The sequence below is a fragment of the Eulemur rufifrons genome, chromosome 30 (genome assembly GCF_041146395.1).
Source record: "Eulemur rufifrons isolate Redbay chromosome 30, OSU_ERuf_1, whole genome shotgun sequence".
Lineage (NCBI taxonomy): Eukaryota > Metazoa > Chordata > Mammalia > Primates > Lemuridae > Eulemur > Eulemur rufifrons.
This window is the reverse complement of record NC_091012.1, coordinates 62,326,292-62,346,953: the sequence shown is the minus strand read 5'-3', so window position 1 is coordinate 62,346,953 and position 20,662 is coordinate 62,326,292. Positions and strand designations below refer to the sequence as shown.

Below are 20,662 nucleotides of genomic sequence, written 5' to 3'. Positions count from 1 at the left end.
CTAGTGTGAACATGCAGTCCCTAAATGTGCCTTCTGGACACTTGCCTGATTGTAAAACTTCTGTCACCTCTGACATTCTTTGTTGTTACAAATAGCAGAAAATAGGCAGGAAAGACAGGTTGGGTACCAGCTGAATGCCAGCTAACAATGTTTATGTCTAAGGAAAAGGGCCACGGAAGATTTTTGAGCACAAGAATGATATGGTTGGACTTTAGGAAAACTTAACTGGTAGGATTACAAAGGATGGATTTGAGAAGGAGGAAATTTGGAGGCCAGGAGATGGGCTAGGGGGCTACTGCCACCGTCTGAATGAGAGATAATAGGGGCTGAACTAGAGTGTGGCAGAGGAGATGAAAGAAGAAGATGGACTGAAAAGAAGTTTCAGTGCCATCCTCAGTAGGACTTGGTACTTGCGAGATGGTGGGGTGAAGAAAAGTAGGAGTCAAAGAGTATCCCAAGGAAGAGTTATAATGAGGGCATCAGTAACAGTGATTAGGAAGTGGCACAGGTTTGGAGACAGCAGGTGACATCTGTGGTGGAGTCTGGAGTGCCACTGGGCCTATAAGAGGAGATACCCGGCAGGCAGTCGGAAAGAGGAATAAAGCTTCAGTGGTGCTGTGATTGCCCAGGGGATTTCTGAAACACTTTCTTTGGAACCATTTCAACAGCAATAAATTAAACTCTTTAGACTCTAAGCACTGACTAGATTGTGCATTTCCATATGTAATTAAAAAATTGTTTGAAACATACAAAACCATAAAATATGTATAAGGAAGTCCAATAAATTTTGATTTTCCCATGATGACTACTTTATGATTAAAAAATGTATGAAAAGCTTTAGCCCCAGATCTCTCCCTCTCTCTCTCTTTTCTCTCTCACTCACTTTGTCTCTCTGTGTCTCTGTCTCTGTCTCTTTCTGTATTTCTGTCTCTGCGTGTGTGTCTCTCTCTCTTATGCCGGTGTCATGAGAATGGCATTGGTCTGCCTTTTGGAAACCCCAGACTGCCTTCTGAGCCAGTTCCTAAGCCACACACCATTATGATTATACCTTGTTTCTTGGCCATAAAACAGCATTTACTGAACTTGATCGCCTAACTTACTCATTAGAATTAGCCTCAAATGACCTAGCTGTTTCCAAAGAGCAAATCTCCCTCAAAGCGTAAAGGTAAACTCCCTGAAAGGTAAAACTGACAATTGAGCAAAGACTTGAAGAAGATGGGGGGAGTCGGCCCTGCTGATATCTGGGGGGAAAATGTCACAGGCAGAGTTAACTGCTAAGTACAAAAGCCCTAAAAGGTGGCAATGTGCCAGGCTATTTGGAGGCTCAACAAGGAGAGCAGTATGGCTGGAGCAGAGTGAGAAGGAAAAGTATGGTAGGACATTAGATCAGAGAGGTGGTGGAGTGGGTGAGACCGATCATTTTAGGGTCTTCTAAGCTCTTTGATTATTTATTTTTTTGACTTTAAAAATTTAATAATATATTTTCTTTAACCCAATATATCCCAAATATTATCATTTCAATATGTAATCAGCATAAGAATTAATGATACTGTGCTTTTTTCATTCTAAGTCTTTGAAATCTGATGTGTATATCACATTTACAGCACATCACCTAGAATGTGTTAACCAAGGCACTTAACATATGGGCTATGGATTTCTGAGCTATTTTAAAGACTCTGGTTTTTACTCAGAGAGAAATTAGGATCTAGGGGAGGATCTGAGCAAAGGTGAGACACGATCTGACTTTTATATTTAAATGATCCTTCTGGCTGCTGTGATAAGAATAGACTGTGAGGGGACCAGCGTGGAAGCAGGGAGACCAGTTAGGAGGCTCTTGCTGTGGTCCAGGCAATGGGTGCTGGGGGCTCAGATGAAGGTGGGGGCAGTGAGGTGGGGGAAGTGCTGAGAGTCTGGATAGCTTTCGAACATGGAGCCCAAAGAAGTTGCTGCTGAGTTAGATGCGGTATATGAGAGAAGGAGAGGACTCAAGGATGACACCTAGGCTCTTGTCCTGAGCAAATGGAAGGACAAAGTTGTTATAACTGAGATGGCAAGAGACGAAATTATAGAAGCATCAGAAGAATATATGATGTTATACATTATATAATAATGATATAGAATAATATTTCTGTAATCTTGGATTGCGGAAGGCTTTCTTAAAGAAGCCATGAAATTCAGAAGATGCAAAGAAAAAATTGACAGATTATGACAAAATTCAAATTTCTTTATGGTAAAAGGCATAATTAAAAGAAAAGTGGTAGACCAGAAGAAAATATTTTAACATGGATACCAAGCTAGAGTAAGATTCATAGCATATAAAGAATACTTCTACAACATTAAAAGACAGGTAACTCCATGGAAAAATGGGCTGAAGTTGTAAACAGGCAATTTGCAGGGAAAGAAATACGAGGTAGGCCAGTAAACCTGTGAAAAGAGGCTCAACCTCATTAGAGAAATACAAATCAAAACAACAAAGCAATACCAATTTTTACCTGTGATACTAGTAAATAAAATAAAATAAAAAACTGATAATTTTTATTGTTGACAAGACTGCACAGACAGAAACAGGCACTTTCATACACTTTTGTTTGTTTGTTTGAGACAGGGTCTTGCTCTGTTGCCCAGGCTGGAGTGCAGTGACATCATCACAGCTCACTGCAACCTCAAACTCCTGGGCTCAAGTAATTCTCCTGCCTCAGCCTCCCAAGTAGCTGGGACTACAGGCATCTGCCACATTGCCAGGTTAATTATTCTATTTTTTGTAGAGATGGGGGTCTCGCTATGTTGCTCAGGCTGGTCTCAAACTCCTGGCCTCAAGTGGTCCTCCCATCTTGGTCTCCCACAGTGCTAGGATTACAGGCATGAGCCACTGCACCCAGCCCACTCATACACTCTTAGTGGAGGTATGAATTTGTAAAGAATTTCTGGTGGATAATTTTGCAGTCTACCAAAAATTTAAATGTTCATACCCTTTGATCCAGCAATTCTGTTTTTAGGGAACTAATCTACAGAAATAATCACACAAGTGGCAGAGATCTAGATAAAAGGATATTCATTGCATCGTTGTCTATAATAGTGAAAAACTGAAATTGTTTAAGAATTCAGCAACAGGAGAATGGTTAAAATAAATTAAGGTACATCCATACTATAAAATACCATTTAGCCTTAAAATGGGTAAGGTAGATCTATAGATGTAGCTGGACATAGTGACAGAAAGAGATACGAAAAATGTGTTTTTAAGGGGAAAAAAAGCAAATTATAGAACAATATGTATAGTATGATCATATCATACTATGATCATTTTTTTTAAAAAAACCTCATATATGTGTGCGTGTGTAAATGCATAGAAAAAGATCTGTAAAAATGCTAAACTCCTGTTGCTTGTGAGCCTAGGCATGGGATTACATGTGTGGATGAATGAATGGAGACTTTTTTCCCCCTCTGTATACTTCTTTGTTTTTTGAAATCCTTTTACAATCAAAATGAATTACTTTTATAATTTTTAAGTTAAAAAATGAGGAATAAATCAGATACCGTGTACTTCTGAAAGTTCCCAAGGAAGAATCCTGGGGGCAGTAGCATATTTGTTACATTACAATCACACTGTGCTACTGTGCAGTGCGATGAGAACAGCTTCCAATGCGTGCTATGTGGCCTTGGGAAAGATACATTTTTGAGCCTCAGTTTTCTTACATAGAAAATGTAGATAATACCGGCCTCATTTATTTTATTGAACTGTTGTGAAGATGAAATGGAAAAACATTTTAAAAATTATGAAGCCCTATAAAAATGCAAAGGATGTTTAATATTTCATGAACCAGTTAACGGCCCACTTTTTTGAACAATAGTTAATAATATCAAAATTCAGTTCTAAGCAGAAATTTAGACGATCTCTTGGCATTTGTTTTAACACAATTCTTCATTTCCTGGTTAGGTCTTACATGGCAGCAGCATAGGTACTTTACTTAAATGTTGCAGAGGGATTTGTGTTTGTATGAGAGATTCTGCGGCAGATGGGTTTTAGGAATACCCTTATAGCATACCCTCCGCCCTACCCGTCTTCGGGCCAGCCAGCTTGGACATATTGAATTAATTAACAAGCTCTTACTTAGCCCTTAACTTTGTGCCTGGTATGCCCCTGTGGGTAGATGGCCAGGTATTCGGGTTTGTCTGGAACTGTCACAGTTTATGCTTTCTGTCCCATTTAATTGTTTATTTTTATTTTTTATTTATTTATTTATTTTTTTTGAGACAGAGTCTCACTTTGTTGCCCAGGCTAGAATGAGTGCCGTGGCGTCAGCCTAGCTCACAGCAACCTCAAACTCCTGGGCTTAAGCGATCCTCCTGTCTCAGCCTCCCGAATAGCTGGGACTACAGGCATGTGCCACCATGCCCGGCTAATTTTTCTATATATATATTTTTAGTTGTCCATATAATTTCTTTCTATTTTTAGTAGAGACGAGGTCTCGCTCTTGCTCAGGCTGGTCTCGAACTCCTGACCTTGAGCAATCCACCTGCCTCGGCCTCCCAGAGTGCTAGGATTACAGGCGTGAGCCACCGCGCCCGGCCCCATTTAATTGTTAATAGTATCCTTTTCACTCTCAAAAGTGTCCTAGTTTTAATGATCAAGTATATGGACACTCTACTATGGTCACTTATGGGGCATGAAAGAAAACACAGGAAGTTCTTGGCTTACAAACACCAGACTTAACAAATTTTTTTTCCCATTGCCCCTCCCCACCACTGGAAATGTCAGTATTACTTGGAGGGGAGCCATTGCAGAAACTGTGGGTCTTTTGGAGACTTGGTGGACTTAGAGGTCAAGGCAGAATCAAGGCTGAGAAGAGCTGGTATGGATCTCCAGAGGGCCACCCTACAAATTGTCCTCTGCAAAACCTCTTCCCTCATACCATTTCTCTTTATTGCATTGCCTAGTCCTCCTGGCCAGAGATTTATTTGGGGAAAACAAGCATTCTGTTTTCCATAGTGCAAGTCGGTTGGGTAATGTTCATGAAATTGATTTTCCCCCCTCCTAACATGGAGCTGGATATGTGCTTGCACAGAGGAAGGGGAGTGTTTCTGGGAGGAATAGGGATGGAAAGGAAAAAGTAATTTTGGAGCATGGGACATTCTGGGGAGTGAGATTCTCCCTTAGGTCAAACTAGAGACACAAGGAGCCGGGGAGCCATGAGAGTTGTGGGCAGAAAGGAAGGTGGGTGTCAAAGACACGCAATAGTTATTCTGGGAAAAATGTTGACTTGTGCACAACCTGTGTCTTAAGGACAAAAGGAACATTCTTTCTCTTCCACCTTCCTGCTCCTCCTTCTCTGCCCTAGATGGCCCAGCAGCCAGAATTCAAGCTAGTGCTAGACTATGTGCTATATAAGTCTTGGAATGAGACTTCTATTATAGCATTGCTTCTGTAGGAGTGTGTATTCTTGGGTCCAATCAATGAGCTTACCAATACATTTTGGGACACACCCTTTCATAAGGTGGGAACTGCCTGTATAAGACCTGGTCCCCATGCTGGAGGGGTTCAAAGTCACTAGATTTAAGGGGGACCAGTTGATGAATAGGAAACTACTGGAGAACAATTAAGTGCCAACTGTAGGGTATTGGCTCTAAGTATAATATGAATTTATGCTAAGGGGAGCCCAGAGAGGGGTGGTATATGGGTTCATCGAAATCTTCTCATAAGACTGCGTGACTGATCTGTGCTAAGAACATACCTGGATAGCAAGAGGAGGGAGGAGAAAATTCTAAGTTGTGATAGAAGTCACCTGGAGCTAAGGTTTGGCATCAGACATGCGCATAGATGGGGTAGGCTGCGAAGAGGAATCAGGCCTGATGGAAGCAAAATGACCTTCTGAGAAGCAGTGGGCAACTGGCTTGGCTAAGGTCAGATGGAGTCAAACAGTTCCTGCAAAGTAAAGTTCACAAAACATATCACTTGAAACTTGCACACATTTCATGTGACTGAACACTTTGAGGCAATAAATCCTGACAGCATTTTTCAGGTGGATGATTTAACGTGGCTAAAGTTCAGATGAGGTGAGGATCAGATCTTGGAAGGCTGGGAATCCAGATTAAGGACTTTGGACTTGATGAAACAGTCCATACGTGGTGCTATTGAAAATGCTTGATTAGGGTTGGAATGTTGGCCTGTGGCTGATACACAGGATGAAGGAGGAAGAAGTCAGGGAGACCATTTAGGAAGCTGCTATGATAGGCCAGGAGGGAGGAGCTGAGTACCTGGACCAAAATGGAAGCAGCAGATTGGAGAAAGAACAAATCTGAGAGCTGTTATAGAAATGGAAGCAACAGGACTTAGAGATGGCATGGGAAGAGCCAGAGGAGGCCCTTGGGTTTCTCAGAGTAACTTAAGCACGAGAGGAAACTTTATCAGATGTTCATGCTCACGTGAAAGCTTCTTACCTGTGGAGCCTCCCATGCCCTTTTACTGAACTCCGCTTTCCAAGGAAACCCTATAGCACCTATTCAGTAACTTAATTCTGCAAAAATTCAGACTCATCCAATGGAAGTTTTAAAGCATTTATTCGCTAACTTGATTTTGCAAAATTAGATTAGTGAACAAGTGCTATAAGGTTTCTGACCTGGGTGACATAAGCATGTAAGTCATTCTATTGCCAGATTTGGTGGAGGGTAGTGACAACTACCAGTGTTTCTCAAAAGAGACTGACATGTCCAGAGTTTGTTCACATAGAAATGAATGCTTTTTCGCTTCATAACCCCTGTGCCCTTCCTGTGAACCCCATCTCCCCAGGAAACCTTAAAGCACCAATTTGCTAACCTAATTTGTAAAAGGAGGTTAGTGAATCAATGCTGTATGACTTCCATGGAAATATTTGAAATTAATTAGCCTTGTCAGCTTTTATTTGCATAGGTTCTCTTTCAACTATATCTATCCCCCCACAGTACAACTTTTTAATAAGATTGGTTTTAAACAATGAGACTTAGAGAATCTGTGTACAAAGAGCTTGAAGAATTTAAATACATGGGTTTATTATTAACACAATAGCAAATATATCAAGGAAACACGCCCCATGAAAAGTGTTTCAAAGAAACACAAATCTGCTCTGAGAAAGGTCTGTGCCCAATAAGTAAGCCCGAAGAGGCATGTTTGCTTGGTGATGCCCAGCAGATAAGCCTGGCAAACCTCGGTGTGATTGAAGAAGCCAGTGTGAGACTCAGCCTAGTCCAGGAAAGCTACTGGCACCTGCTGCTCTCAACAAACCTCGGCGCAATGGTGTTCGCATTTTGGAAGGTCTTTCTGATCCTAAACTGCCTTGCAGGTAAGGAAAGGATCTCCATCCACCACAGATAATTGGAAATGGAGTTTCCTTTTAAACTAAAATTGCACATTTTTACATAGAATTTTTTCCCTCCTGTTCTTCAAAGGAATTGTTATTAGTATGCTCATTTTCAGAGCTCTTGCTTAGCAAATATGTGTCATGTTGATATTTGAGGGGGAGCCAGCCTATAATATAATTGTTTTATAGAGCTCCTGAATTAAAATTTTTCAGGAAAAAATGACAGTATCTTTCTTTACTTAGCTTGAAAAGTGAACAAATGAATTTACTCCGAAACCAAAGTTTGTGCTAAGGATAATTTTTTTTCTCTGTTTTACCTTAGTAAAACAGCAGGCAGAGCCTGGGTTGGAGGGCCTGCCGTGGCTTACACATGGGAAGAACAGAGATTTAATGAATGCTTTACTGTCTAATATTTCTTAGGGAGTTGTGGTTTTCTAATCCTAAGGCTGTATTTTGAAAAATATGTGAGTGATTTATCGTTGTGCACAATATGGGTGATTTCAGGGATTTGAGCTGAACAAAATCATTATTAGAGTCACAATCCTGATGTTGGTTAGACTCAGGAGAGATCACTAATTCAGAAAACCCCTTGGCTACTTTTTTTTCAAATACCAGATACATTTTGAATCAGTTCCTATGATAAGTTAGGTCCATAGTAGATACAATAATATCGTTTATGAAAAAAGAGGACTTTTTAAAGCCATCAGTAATATTGGGCAGTCATTAGAATAAAGTTAACTAAGCATATTTAATGGCATAAGAAAATGCTCAAGATAAAACATTAAGTGAAAAAGCCGGATACATACACATGCTTAGAATAAATTACTAAAAGGTTATATATACTGAAGTGCTCATGGTGATTATCTTTGGGTGATGGGATTATAAATGATTTTGATTTTATTTTCCAACTTCTCCATACTTTCCTGGTTTTCTACAAAGAATATTATACTATTTTTATAACTAGAAAAAAATGTTACTTTTCAAAACTATCTGATATTTAGTAATAGCTCTTTAAATGTTCATTATTAAATGTTTAAACATAAATGTTGTATGGAGTCAAATGTCACTAAAAGGCCTGCATTATCCAGTGGCCTAACCAGGCCTTAGTGCTGGAAACACACGTTACTAGTTTCCCTTCCTCCTGGGAATATTCATTTAAATTTAACTTTAAACAGTGAAAGTCTTTGTCCCTTCTTAAAGGGCTTCCAGTCATTAGGCAATTGGGTTGACCCCTGGGCTTTCTGCACCAGCCCTCCAAGATTGCATCAACATCTACTTTCCTGTGTGAGGCCTTACACTGGCCTATACTAGACGCAGGGTTTGGAACAGTTGCAAGAATGATTTTTACTGTAACTAACATATTTATAATCTAAACTGATTATAAATGTAATGTATGGCCATTGTAGAAAGATTGAAAAATATGAAAATTATAACAAGAAAATAAAAATCACCTGCAATCTTACCACTCAAATTTGGGTAAATTATTTTTTCTTTGAAAGTGTATATATGACATTAAAATTGTGTTTAGACCTTGTGTACAATTTTTTTATTGTTTGAAAAAATTATGTAGCATGATATCAGGATCTTACTTGATTGTGACTTTTAGAACAAGGCCCAATCAGAGTGACCAATAAATACTTCTGAGCGTTTTTTTTCTTAAATTACTATATAGCTGGTTTTGTTGGTGTATAGTACATATTGTATATCTATACATATGTGATGTAGCTGGACCAAAGCAAAATATAGTAGTATTAGTCCAGCAAATGGAATGGAAATGCAGTATAATATATTGTAGTTTGCCGTGCTCACATATGAATAGAAGTCAGAGAAAGGAAGATTTCAGTAATCGATACCTGGCGTAAGCAGTGTCCATCAGTTGATCCAGATATGGCTGTGGGACAACTGATAATATTTCCATCAATGTGCAATTTGATGCATTACCTGGACTTGTTTCAGAGAGAATGTCACTTTTGGTGTTAAGCATGGTGCACATAGTGGGTACATAGTAAATGTTTGTTGAAAGAATGAATCACCTCCCCAAACCCCAAACATGATTTTCATATACATATGTAAAATTGATTTTCTGTACAACTAAGCAGGACAGATTTTATTTTAATCAAACTATTTTCAATGACTTCTTAAGAAGTCTTAAGTTCAATGTCAATTCAGGAAAATTAATTTTAATCAAACTTTTCTTCTGAAAAATATTCATGTATATAATTTTAGGCACTTGTAATATGTATTAGTCATCTCTTGGAGAGATATTTTAATATGGTTTTCATTTTCTGGAGGTATGTGCTATGCATTTTAAAGCAGTAATACATTTGAACTTTGGTTTTGCAGTCAAATCCAAAAAATTGAGTGATCATTTGGTTATATTTGTTTCCTAATTTAAAAATGAAGTAATTATACGTGAAGTTGCTGGAAATTAAATCAGTTCAAATGCATCAGGTTCAAATGCATATGGCTATTTGGGGGATATTTTTGTTGTAGTATATTAGAATAAGAATAATCCTACTGTGAGCAACGTGCTTGCCACATTGTAAGCATTAAATAAATGAATGAACAATCATTACCAAAACACAAGGCATTTAAAAAGATTTTTCCAGTGCTGATTAATTTAAGTGTATATACTTTGTATTATTTTACTTTAATAACAAGAACTGGTTTTTAAAAGAGGTCACACATATTTCAATCACATGTATCTTTGTCTTGTTTTTAAATTCAGTCAAGTCAGTGAGGGAAATTGCAATCCTGGGTTTTGTTTAAATCAGGTACTAATCTTCACTCTGCCATTTATTCACAGTCCTGTTAATATAGAGATTTTTCTGACTTTTTCAATTTTAAATAATTTCTCAATTTAGAATGAATTAATCCAAAGGAGGAGAACTTTTTATCCCCTGAAGATCACTTCCAATTTAAGACTAGATTTGCACTGTTTATTATCCACATGTGGCTATCTACATTTAAATTAATTCAAGTTAAGTAAAATTATAAAGTCAGTTCCTTAGTCTCACTAGCCACATTTCGGGTGCTCAGTAACTGCAAATGGGATACTGGATTGGACAGTGAAGAGATAGAACATGTCTGTCATCCCAGATGAGCTCAGAGGTTTAAGTAATGTGCACTAATTGAATGATATAATATTTCTTTTTTTGAATGATATAATATTTCTTAAAGGCTCATCTGGAGATATATGGCTCTTAGCTCTGAAGTGTATTGTCATTGTATCGTGGTTGAACAATGTCTGAAAACCATTTTTTCTTCAGAATTTAATTGGTTATGGTGTTGAGTACTAGAAATCTGGGTAACCAAATGGTCTGGAAGTTTTTGCCTTGCCAATTGTTACCTATTTATTGGAAAATTTGTAGTATTCTTAAAAATATATTGTCTCACTTTAAATTTTGAAATTTTCATCCTAATTCTAAGGTGATATTACTAGACTTTTATAGATCTCACATTCGTTATATGTTTATATGTTTTCTATTTTTAAAATGTTGGAAATGTTTGAATCAGATTTATAGTTCCCAAATCCTTGATTTTCATTTACCTCCATTCTGGTCTCTGCTACAAATGGCTTCCTGATGTATTGACATGGCAGGTAGAGATTGTGTCTGTCTTGTTCATTATTGTTTCCTCAGTGTTTACTAGTATTTATGGCACAAAATAGGTGCTCAACTGATAATTGTTGCTAGGCTCCATGGCCCCTTCTGTGGCTTGCCTTGTGGCAAGCACAGGTACTGTGCTTATTCTGCCCTCAAGTACTTTTGCTGAGAGTGGCACTCAAAGGGTATTTTTGTGCCTTACCTGGTCATAAATTTCCATCATTAGCCAATCCCATAACAGACACTGGGCCCCAAATTAGAGAACAAAAATAATGGCCAAATAATGTCTCCAAAATCTGTTTTTAGGGAAAAGGTTCCAGAAACTTTAATGGCCATGAAATCCTCGGTTCTATCCTTTTTATTTTGAGCACTTCAAAGACATTTGGAAGTCATCATTTAAGCACAGCTAGAGATGTTTAAGCACAGCTAGAGATGTGGCTAACTTCCAGGAGAAATGCAATGGACTCGTTGAGAGCAGGCGGGAGGGAACCACTTTTCCCTCCAACGGAGGGAACCAACTTTCTCCAGTGAAATTTTTGTTAGAAAAAGTAGCTGCTTTCTGAAGACCAATTTCCTTTTTGGGGGAGGCATTATAGGAACCAGGAGAGAATGGGGAAGAGAATATTGGGAAGAAGGACACTGCATGGAGTTAAAAGGTGCTGCATTCATGTCTATACTCAAGCACTTTTCTCAATTCATCAAGACATTGGTTGCCATGTAAACAGCCAGCTTTTGGCAGGAAAGCAGCTGGACCAGGTGGCCTGGCTGTGACAGAGAACACAGGAAACTTGGGGTAATCAGTACAATGGTTTGCTTTTTCTTTTACTTTTTCAAAATGTTTCTCAATCCCCTAAGTTCCTTTTGTCTGACTGCTGCCATTAAGTAAGAAAAATATGAAGTAAAGAAGTCACTGGGTATGCAAAATTGGGAAGGAGAACAAGAATTTGTCTTCCTATACTATTTCCTCTGAGCCTGTCATGATCTCTGCATCCTCATTGCCCCCCTCCCCCTTGCCTTCATCTGTGACCCTGCAGGTAGTAGCTAGGGCTCTCACTCCAGCCTCCCTGGAACACAGACAGCATCTCTTGAACTTGACTTTCTCTTCCAATACTTATCTGCCAGTCCTATGTCCCATCCTGGAGAACTTTTATAGTCTCTTACTTTGCAATGGATAATAACCAGTTAATGAGATGAACTAGTGCCTGTATGGTGTTACCAAACTGCAGCCTACTACAGCCCTTGTCACCTACTACAGCCCTTTGGAAAATGCTTATATATTACTATTTCAGTATAGTGGCTGGCTGGATTTTGGGGTAGGGGGCTCTTTGGTGTTCCTGTAAATCATATTGCCAGCTAATTATCTCACCCTTTTGTAAGGCCAACAGTTCTCAAAATTTGCTATCTCAGGACCATTTTATACTCAAAAATTGAGAGAGATTTTTGGTCTGGACAGTGTAACACAGACCTGTTTTTCCTTGCTTCTCCCTGCTAAGCGCAAATATAAACCCTGGAAATAATGCAAGAGACCAACTAAGGGAGGACCTCTGAAAGGTGGTAAGAAGAAAGCAAACAGGTTTGGGAGCCTAGGAAAAACAAAGAGACAGCATATCTTAGGTTTTTCTCACCCAACAGTAGAAGGGGACCCAGTCCTGGAATTTCCTGATCCCCAACCTAACAACAGAGGGCACCCCAGGTAAGCTCATTCCTTTCCCAGGTCAAATGGGAGTCCCTCTGTCAAAGTTAGGTGAGCCCAGCACCACCAGCAAGGAGGGGATCAGTAGAAGCCCCACCAAAAATAGTGGACAAAAGAAGCATTCTCCTTCTCCCTGGGCCTGAGACGCCCACTTTCACCTAGAATATCTAACTGGAAAGGTAGAACAGACAGGAAGCATAAAGCCTCAGCAAGTGGTCCAGTCTGGGAAAGGTCTTTATCTCTGTGGGTCTATGATTGTCCTCCCCTACCCCGACAGAGACACCAAGGCAGTAAGGGGTACCAGTAGGAGTGTCCCACCATACCCATCCCCCACTGAAAGACACCTGGCATCCTGACCTAGGTAAACCTTTCTGCTCCCTCAGGCAGCATGATCAGGGACAAATGGAAGCCCTAGTGATACCAGAGAAACCAAACAGACCAAAACAACATTACTAAGACCCTGAAAATTAAACTGCCATTAGAGCCACAGACCATAAAAATAGGCCAAGACCTGTGTGCGAAGCATAAATAAGGTGACTGTCTGCTAAAATAAATGATTCGAATAGAAATCTCCTAATATAATAGACAAAATGTTCAAACAAAAATCATCTGTCATACCAAGAATCAAGAAAATCACAACTTGAATGAGAAAAGACAATCAACTAACGCCAACATTGAGATGAATCAGATGTTGGAATTACCTGACAAGGGTTTCAAAGTAGCCAGCATAAAAATGCTTCAACAATCAATTGCAAATTCTCTTAAAAGAAGTGAAAAAATAGAAAGTTGCAGAAAAGAAAAAGAAGTTATAAAAATATTAATATAAAAAAGAAGGAAATTCTATCATTTGCAACAACATGGATGAACCTGGGGAACATTATGCAAAGTGAAATAAGTCAGGCACAGAAAGACAAATACTGCGTGATCTCACTTATATGTGGAATCTAAAAAAGTCAAACTAATAGAATTAGAGAGTAGAATGGTGATTACCAGGAGCTGAGGGGTAGAGGGAGTGGAGAATTTGGGGAAGTTGACTAAAGGGTACAAAGTTCTAGTGACAAGGGAGGAATAAGTTTTCAAGACCTATTGCACAGCAAGGTAACCACAATTAATAATAACGTATTGTGTATTTCAAAATTGCTGAAAGAATAGATTTTAAGTATTCTCACTACATAAAAATGGTAAATATGTGAGGTGATGGATATGTTAATTAGCTTGATATAATCATTCCACAATGTATACATATATCAAAAGATCACATTGTGTGCAATTATTTGTTAATTAAAAATAAAAATTTAAATTAAAAAACAAGAATCCATAAAAGGTCCATGCATTGCAACTTTATACTATTCCTCTGAAGGCCCTTTTAATCAATAGATTCACTCTCAATTTCCTTTTTTTCTCCTTGGAATTATTTTTTGAATAAAACTGGATTGTTTGCCACCCTTGAAAAAAAATTAAATAGAAAGCATAGACTTGAAAAATACAATAACAAAAAATTAAAACCTTGCTGATGGACTCAATAGTAGAGCAGAGATGACAGAAAATAGAATCTATATCTGGTGAAACTATCCCTCAGGAGAAGGGGAAATAATGAGAGTCTCAGTCAAAAAAAAAAGCAAAAAGATTTGTTACTGGCAGACATAGCCTGAAGGAATAGCCAAAGGAATTTCTCAAACAGAAAGTAAGCAATAGAAGAAAGAATCTTGGAGCATCAAGAAGGAAGAAGGACCAACAGAAAGGGCAGAAGTATGAGAACATATAATGGACTGTCTTCTAACTCATGAGTTTTATAAATCATATTTGATGATTGAAACTGAAATTATAAAACCATCTTAAACTCAAGACAACGATATTTCAAAGTTGGGCAAGATAAATGGACCTAAATGGAAATGAGCTTTACATACTTTACTCAAAGCAGTAAAATATTGATACCAGTAGACTGTTATGACTCATATATGTACGTTGAATACCCAGAGCAACCACTATGAAAACTATATAAAGATATATGCTTTAAAATTATATGTAAAGATATATGCTTTAAAATCAAGATGGAATTATAAAAAAAGTCCAGGTAACTGACAGGAAGGCAAAAAAAGTGAAGCAGAGGAATAAGAATCAAAAGAAACAAACAGAAAACAAATAATAAAATGGCAGACTTAAGAGCTAATGTATCAATAGTTATATTAAACGTAATTACATTGATGTAAATTCAACTACAGTAGTCCCCCTCGTACCCATGATTTCACTAAGGTTTCAGTTACCTGCGGTACAGTACAATAAAATATTTTTGAGAGAGAAAGATCACATTCACATAACTTTTATTACAGTGTATTATTATAATTGCTCTATTTTATTGTTCATTATTATTGTTACTCTTTTACTGTGCCTAATTTATAAATTAAACTTTATCATAAGTATGTATGTATAGGAACAAACATAATAGATGTAGGGTTCAGTACAATCCACAGTTTCAGGCATCCACTTGGAACCTTATAACAGATCCCCCTCAGATACGGGGGGACAATTGTATATGCTACTCACAGGAAACTCACATTAAATTTAGTGACATAGGTAGATTGAAAGTAAAAAGAGAAAAAATATATACCAAATATAAATATAATTAAAAAAATCTAGAGTAGCTATATTAATATCTGATAACATAGACTTCAGAGCGAAAAAAGTTACTAGAGACAAAGAGAGGCACTACCTAATGATAAAAGGATCAATTCAGCAGGAAGACATAATGATTCTTAATGTGTGTATACCAAAGAACAAAAGTCTCAAAATTCATGAACAGAAATGGATTGAGCTAAAAGGAGAAAGAGACAAATCCACAATTATGGTTGGAAAATTCAACACCCCCCTCAGAAACTGAAAAGTCTAGTAGACAGAAGAACATCACCAAAGATATGGAAGATCTTAAAAAGACAATAAACTAATAGGATTTAATTGAATATTTTTATAAGTCCATCTCGATTTATTGATAGTTTAAATTATTAGATTATTTAAATTATGTCTGTTGGTATAGCGCACTCTATCCAACAACAGCAGAATGCACTTTTTTCTCAAGCACCTATAGAACATTCACTAAGGTAGACCATGTGCTTGGCCATAAAACAAACCTAAACAAATTTAAAATAATTGAAATCATACAGAATATGCTCTCTGGCCACAATGGAATGAAACTAGAAGTTGGTAACAGAAAAGTCTCTAAACACATTAAAATTATGAGACTGACGCGCTGCCTACTGCGCTAAGGAGGCAGATAACACATTAAAATTAAACAACACACTACTAAATAATCCATGGATCAAAAGGAAGTCTCAAAGGGAAATTTTTTAAAAGTATGTAGAACTGAGTGAAAATGACAATACAACATATTGAAATATGCAACACACAGCTAAAGCAATGCTGAGAGAGAAATTTATAACACTAAATGCTTACATTAGAAATGAAGAAAGGTCTTAAGTCAATAATCTAAATTTCACAACAAGGAACTAGAAAAAGAAGGCTAAAATAAACCCAAAGCAAGTGGAAGGAAGGGAATAATAAAAAGCTGAAATCAATGGAATGGAAATAGAAAAACTATAGGGAAAAATCAATCTGTTTCTTTGAAAAAAAAATCAATAAAATTGACAAACCTCTAGCAAGACTAATAAAAATAAAAAGAGATAAGACACAAATCACTAATATCAGAAATGAAACATGGGTTATCACGACAGATCCTGCAGTCATTAAAATATATTGAGGGACTATCAACAACTTTACATTCACATATTTGACAGCTTAGAAAAAAATGAGCCAATATCTCAAAAACAGCAAGCTGCTAAACTCACCCAATATGAAATAGATATCCGAATAGCTCTATAACCATTAAGGAAATTGAATTCATAATTTTAAAAGTTCCTCTCTCATGAACTTAGATGCAAAAATCCTTAACAAAACACTAGCAAATTGAATCACGCAATGTATAAAAAGAATTATATCCCACAGCCATGTGGGATTTATTTCAGGTTTGTACGGCTGGTTTAACATTCAAAAAGTATTCAGTGTAATTCACCATATCAACAGGCTAAAGACAAAAATATGATCCTATGAATTGATGCAGAATAAGCATTTGACAAAATTCAATACTCATTAATGATTTAAAAAAAAAAAACACCTCTTAGAATAGAGGTTAGGAATAGAGGGCATATTTGTTTACCAGAGCCGCTGTAACAAATTGCCACAAACTGGGTGGCTTAAAACAAAAGAAATTTATTCTCTCACAGTTCTGGAGGCTTAAAGTCCTAAATCAAACTGTTGGCAGAGTTGGTTTCTTCTGGAAGTTTTGAGGGAGAATCAGGGGCATGACTTTCTCCTAGATGGCTTCCAGCAATTCTCGGTATTCCTTGGCTTATAGATGCATCACTCCAATCTCTGCTTCCATCTTCACATGGCCTTTCCCTCTGTGTGTCTATGTGTCAAATCCCTCTCTCCTTTTTCTTATAAGGACAGATTTGTACAAAAGAAATCTCCAGGCCTATATAGTTTCGGCAAATAATTCTACCAAACCTTTAAAGAATCATCAACATCAATTTTACACATTCTCTTCCGAAAAATAGAAGAGAAGCCGAAGGAACACTTCCCACTCGTTTTATAAAGCCAGTATTACCCTGATACCAAAACCCTTAGCAATTCAGGCCCACCCTAAATCCATGATGATCTCATTTCAAGATCCTTAATTATATCTACAAAGACCTTATTTCTAAATAAGGTCACATTCACAGATACTGGGTGTTAGGACTTGGACTTACCTTGCTGGGAGACATGATTCAACCAACTACAGAGGAGAATTGCCTCAACTTGATAAAGAGCAACTGCAAGTAACCTACAGCTAACATAGTACTTAATGGTGAAAGGCTGAATGCTTTCCCCTAAGATTGGGAACAAGGCAAGGATGTCCAGTCTCACCTCTCTTATTCAACACAGTATTGGAAGTTATAGCCACTGCAATTAGGTAATAAAAAAATAAAAGGTATACAGATATAAAAGGAAAAAAGAAAACTCTCTACTCAACAAATGAGTAGCATTGAGATTATATAGAGAATGCCAAAACTCAATTCTAAAAATAAGCCTAAACAATGCAATTAGAAAATGGGCAAAAGATATGAACAGACATTTCACTGAAGAAGATGTACAAATGACAAATAGTCCCATAAAGATATGTTTAGTATCATTAACTATTAGGGAAATGCAAATTAAAACCCCAATGATATACTACTACACAACTACCAGAATGGCTAAAGTAGAAAATAGTGATAACACCAGATGCTAGTGAGGATGAAAAAAACTGGCTCACTCATACATTATTGGTGGGAATGTATAATGGTACAGTTACTCTGGAAAAAAGTATGGCTGTGTTTTATAAAACTAAACATGCAACTACCATATGACCCAGCAATTGCACTCTTGGGCATTTGTCCCAGAGAAATGAAAATTTATGTTCACACCAAAATCTGTACATGAATGTTCACTGGAATTTTATTCAATAAGTAAAACCTAAAAAAAGCTCAGATGTCCTTAAATGGATAATGGTTAAACAAACTGTGGTACATATATATCTTAGAATACTACTGAACAATAAAGAAAAAAACTACTGATATATATGACAACCTTGGGTGAATTTTTAGGTAATTATGCTGAGTGAAATGAACCAATTCCAAAAAGTTACCATGATTCCATTTATATAACATTTGTGAAATGACAAAATTTTGGAAATGGAAGACAGATTAGTGGTTGCCAATGGTTAGGAACAGGGATGAGTTGCAGGAGGAAGGTGGGTGTCATTATAAAAGGGTAACATGAGGAGTCTTTGTGGTGATGGCACTGCTCAGTATCTTGACTGTGGTGGTGGATACATGGAACTACACACATAATAAAATTGTATACAGCTAAATGCACACACACACACACACACACACACACACAGGGGTACGAGGAAAACTGGAGAAATTTGAATAAGATCAGTGGGTTGTATCAATGTCAGTAACCCAGTTATTTTACTATAGTTTTAGAAAATATTACCATTGGGGGGAACTGGGTAAGGTGTATATAGAATCTGTCTTATTTCTTAGAACTGCATGTTAATCTACAATTATCTCAATAAAATTTTTAATTAAAAGTTATTCAGCACCCCAAAGAGCTTTTTCTATGTGAGTTATTTCTATCTATATTTACTGTGTTAGAAATTAAAACTGAAAAAAAATTAAACAGAAAAATACACAAGTACATATTCCATTAGCCACCAGAGCAATGACATCATTAACTGTCACATAGCTTCTGGAAAACTCCACTGTGCACTCATGAGAGGATGAGAATGAAAAAGAAAAATAACATCTTAGTATTATTGTGAATTAATTTTAATCTTGCAGCCCCCCAAAATGGTCTTAGGAATAGGCTGACCTACTCATCCCAGTTTGCCTGGGATTTTCTTGGTTTTATACAGCATTGAAAGTCCTAGCAAAACCAGTGTGGTTCGCCTGAGACTTACCCAATTTTAAAACTAAAAGTCCTACATCCAAGGAACAATTTTGGTCCTGGGAAAACTGGGTTGGTTGTTCTCCATACTCGCAGACATTTTTGAGGCCCAGGACAAGACTTTAAGAACCTCTGTGTAAGACCATCCTTACACAGAAGGAATTTCCAGTTCAGTGTTATTACTTCACCATCACTTAGGATGTGAGCATCTTCACATTGCAATTTGCTAGAAACTCCCTTCCTCCTGTCCCAATTGCTTGTTCAGCATTCCCTACCTTCTGCTTCTCACCTTGGATTTCTTAAATAAGATGTCTTTGAAAGTGTTTTGTAATGCAAAAGTGTCGTTGGAATATAAGTGTGTACCATCGTCTTTTTGATGATTATCTTTTCAGGTCAGGTCAGTGTGGTGCAAGTGACCATCCCAGACAGTTTCGTGAATGTGACTGTTGGATCTGACATCACTCTCCTCTGCCTCTACACCACCACCGTGGCCTCCCTAGACAACCTTTCAATCCAGTGGTCTTTATCCTATAAGAAGGAGTTGGAGCCAATTTCCGTAAGGATTCTTTTACTAAATTCTTCCCCTCTTGTAGTTCTGATTGAAAACTGTTGGGGTAGGTGTGTGGAGGAATGGTATGCCAGTGATAACAGTGGCAGAACCTCAGATACAAAGAGTTTGAAGATAACTGTTTAGGAAAGACCATTATCTAAGTGACTTGGCATTTGTCCTCTCCTCATATTTAGTTACAGCCCGTTATTTCAATCCTGTGTAGGTTAACATCAAGTGTATCATGTACTCTAGAGCAGACAGGAATGGTCTTTCTCATAGGTGAAATGAGCAATAGTTCTGAAAGGCCCTCCCATATCTCCCTATTATTTCCAGAAGGTTCCAATTTAAGTACAAGTCCTGATTGATCTGCAGATCTCTGCCGAACTTAATATCCAGGTTCTGCATGTCAAGTGAGCCAGCTCACTGTACCAGACTGAGCCTTGACAGAATGAGACTCACCAGATGGTGGTGTATGCACCACCAGATGCATAGTGGTGATGAACCCTGGGGCAATCAAGGACAGCATGAGATTAGAGAATAGAGGACAGAGTGGGCAGGCACAGGGTCTGGGGAAAGAGGTTCTCAGAAAAGGGTGGGAGATAGTCAAGGGAGGAGAGTTATTCCACATACAAGTTGCCTATTCCCAGGTTTCCTTCATCTGGCCTTGAGGGAAATTCTTTCTTTAAATTAGCCCAAGGATTAAAATTATATACTCCAAGGTGTGTGTGTGTGTGTGAGAGAGAGAGAGAGAGAGAGACAGAGACAGAGAGAGCGAGCACAAGCACATACATATGCCATGCATGCCTACACACATCCTTTTAGGGAAAAGGTCTATAACTTTCATTGGGTTCTTGAAAGAATGCATGACCCAAAGCAGAAATTAGAAACAAGACAAATCAGTGCGGTTTGGAATAGTCAGATGCAGCTGAGTTGGGCCTTGAAGGAAAGGAAGGGTTTTGAT

At 37.7% G+C, this 20,662-nt stretch overlaps 1 protein-coding gene across 1 annotated transcript in view; it reads left to right on the top strand.

Moving 5' to 3' along the window:
* Positions 1 to 1,927: 1,927 nt before the first annotated feature.
* Positions 1,928 to 20,662, top strand: part of VSIG1 (V-set and immunoglobulin domain containing 1) — a 38,375-nt gene continuing 19,640 nt past the window's right edge. The window contains exons 1-3 of the mRNA XM_069464222.1: positions 1,928 to 1,963; positions 7,163 to 7,313; positions 19,544 to 19,707. Of these exons, the coding sequence (XP_069320323.1) occupies positions 1,928 to 1,963; positions 7,163 to 7,313; positions 19,544 to 19,707 (351 nt within the window). The remainder of the gene's footprint in view (positions 1,964 to 7,162; positions 7,314 to 19,543; positions 19,708 to 20,662) is intronic.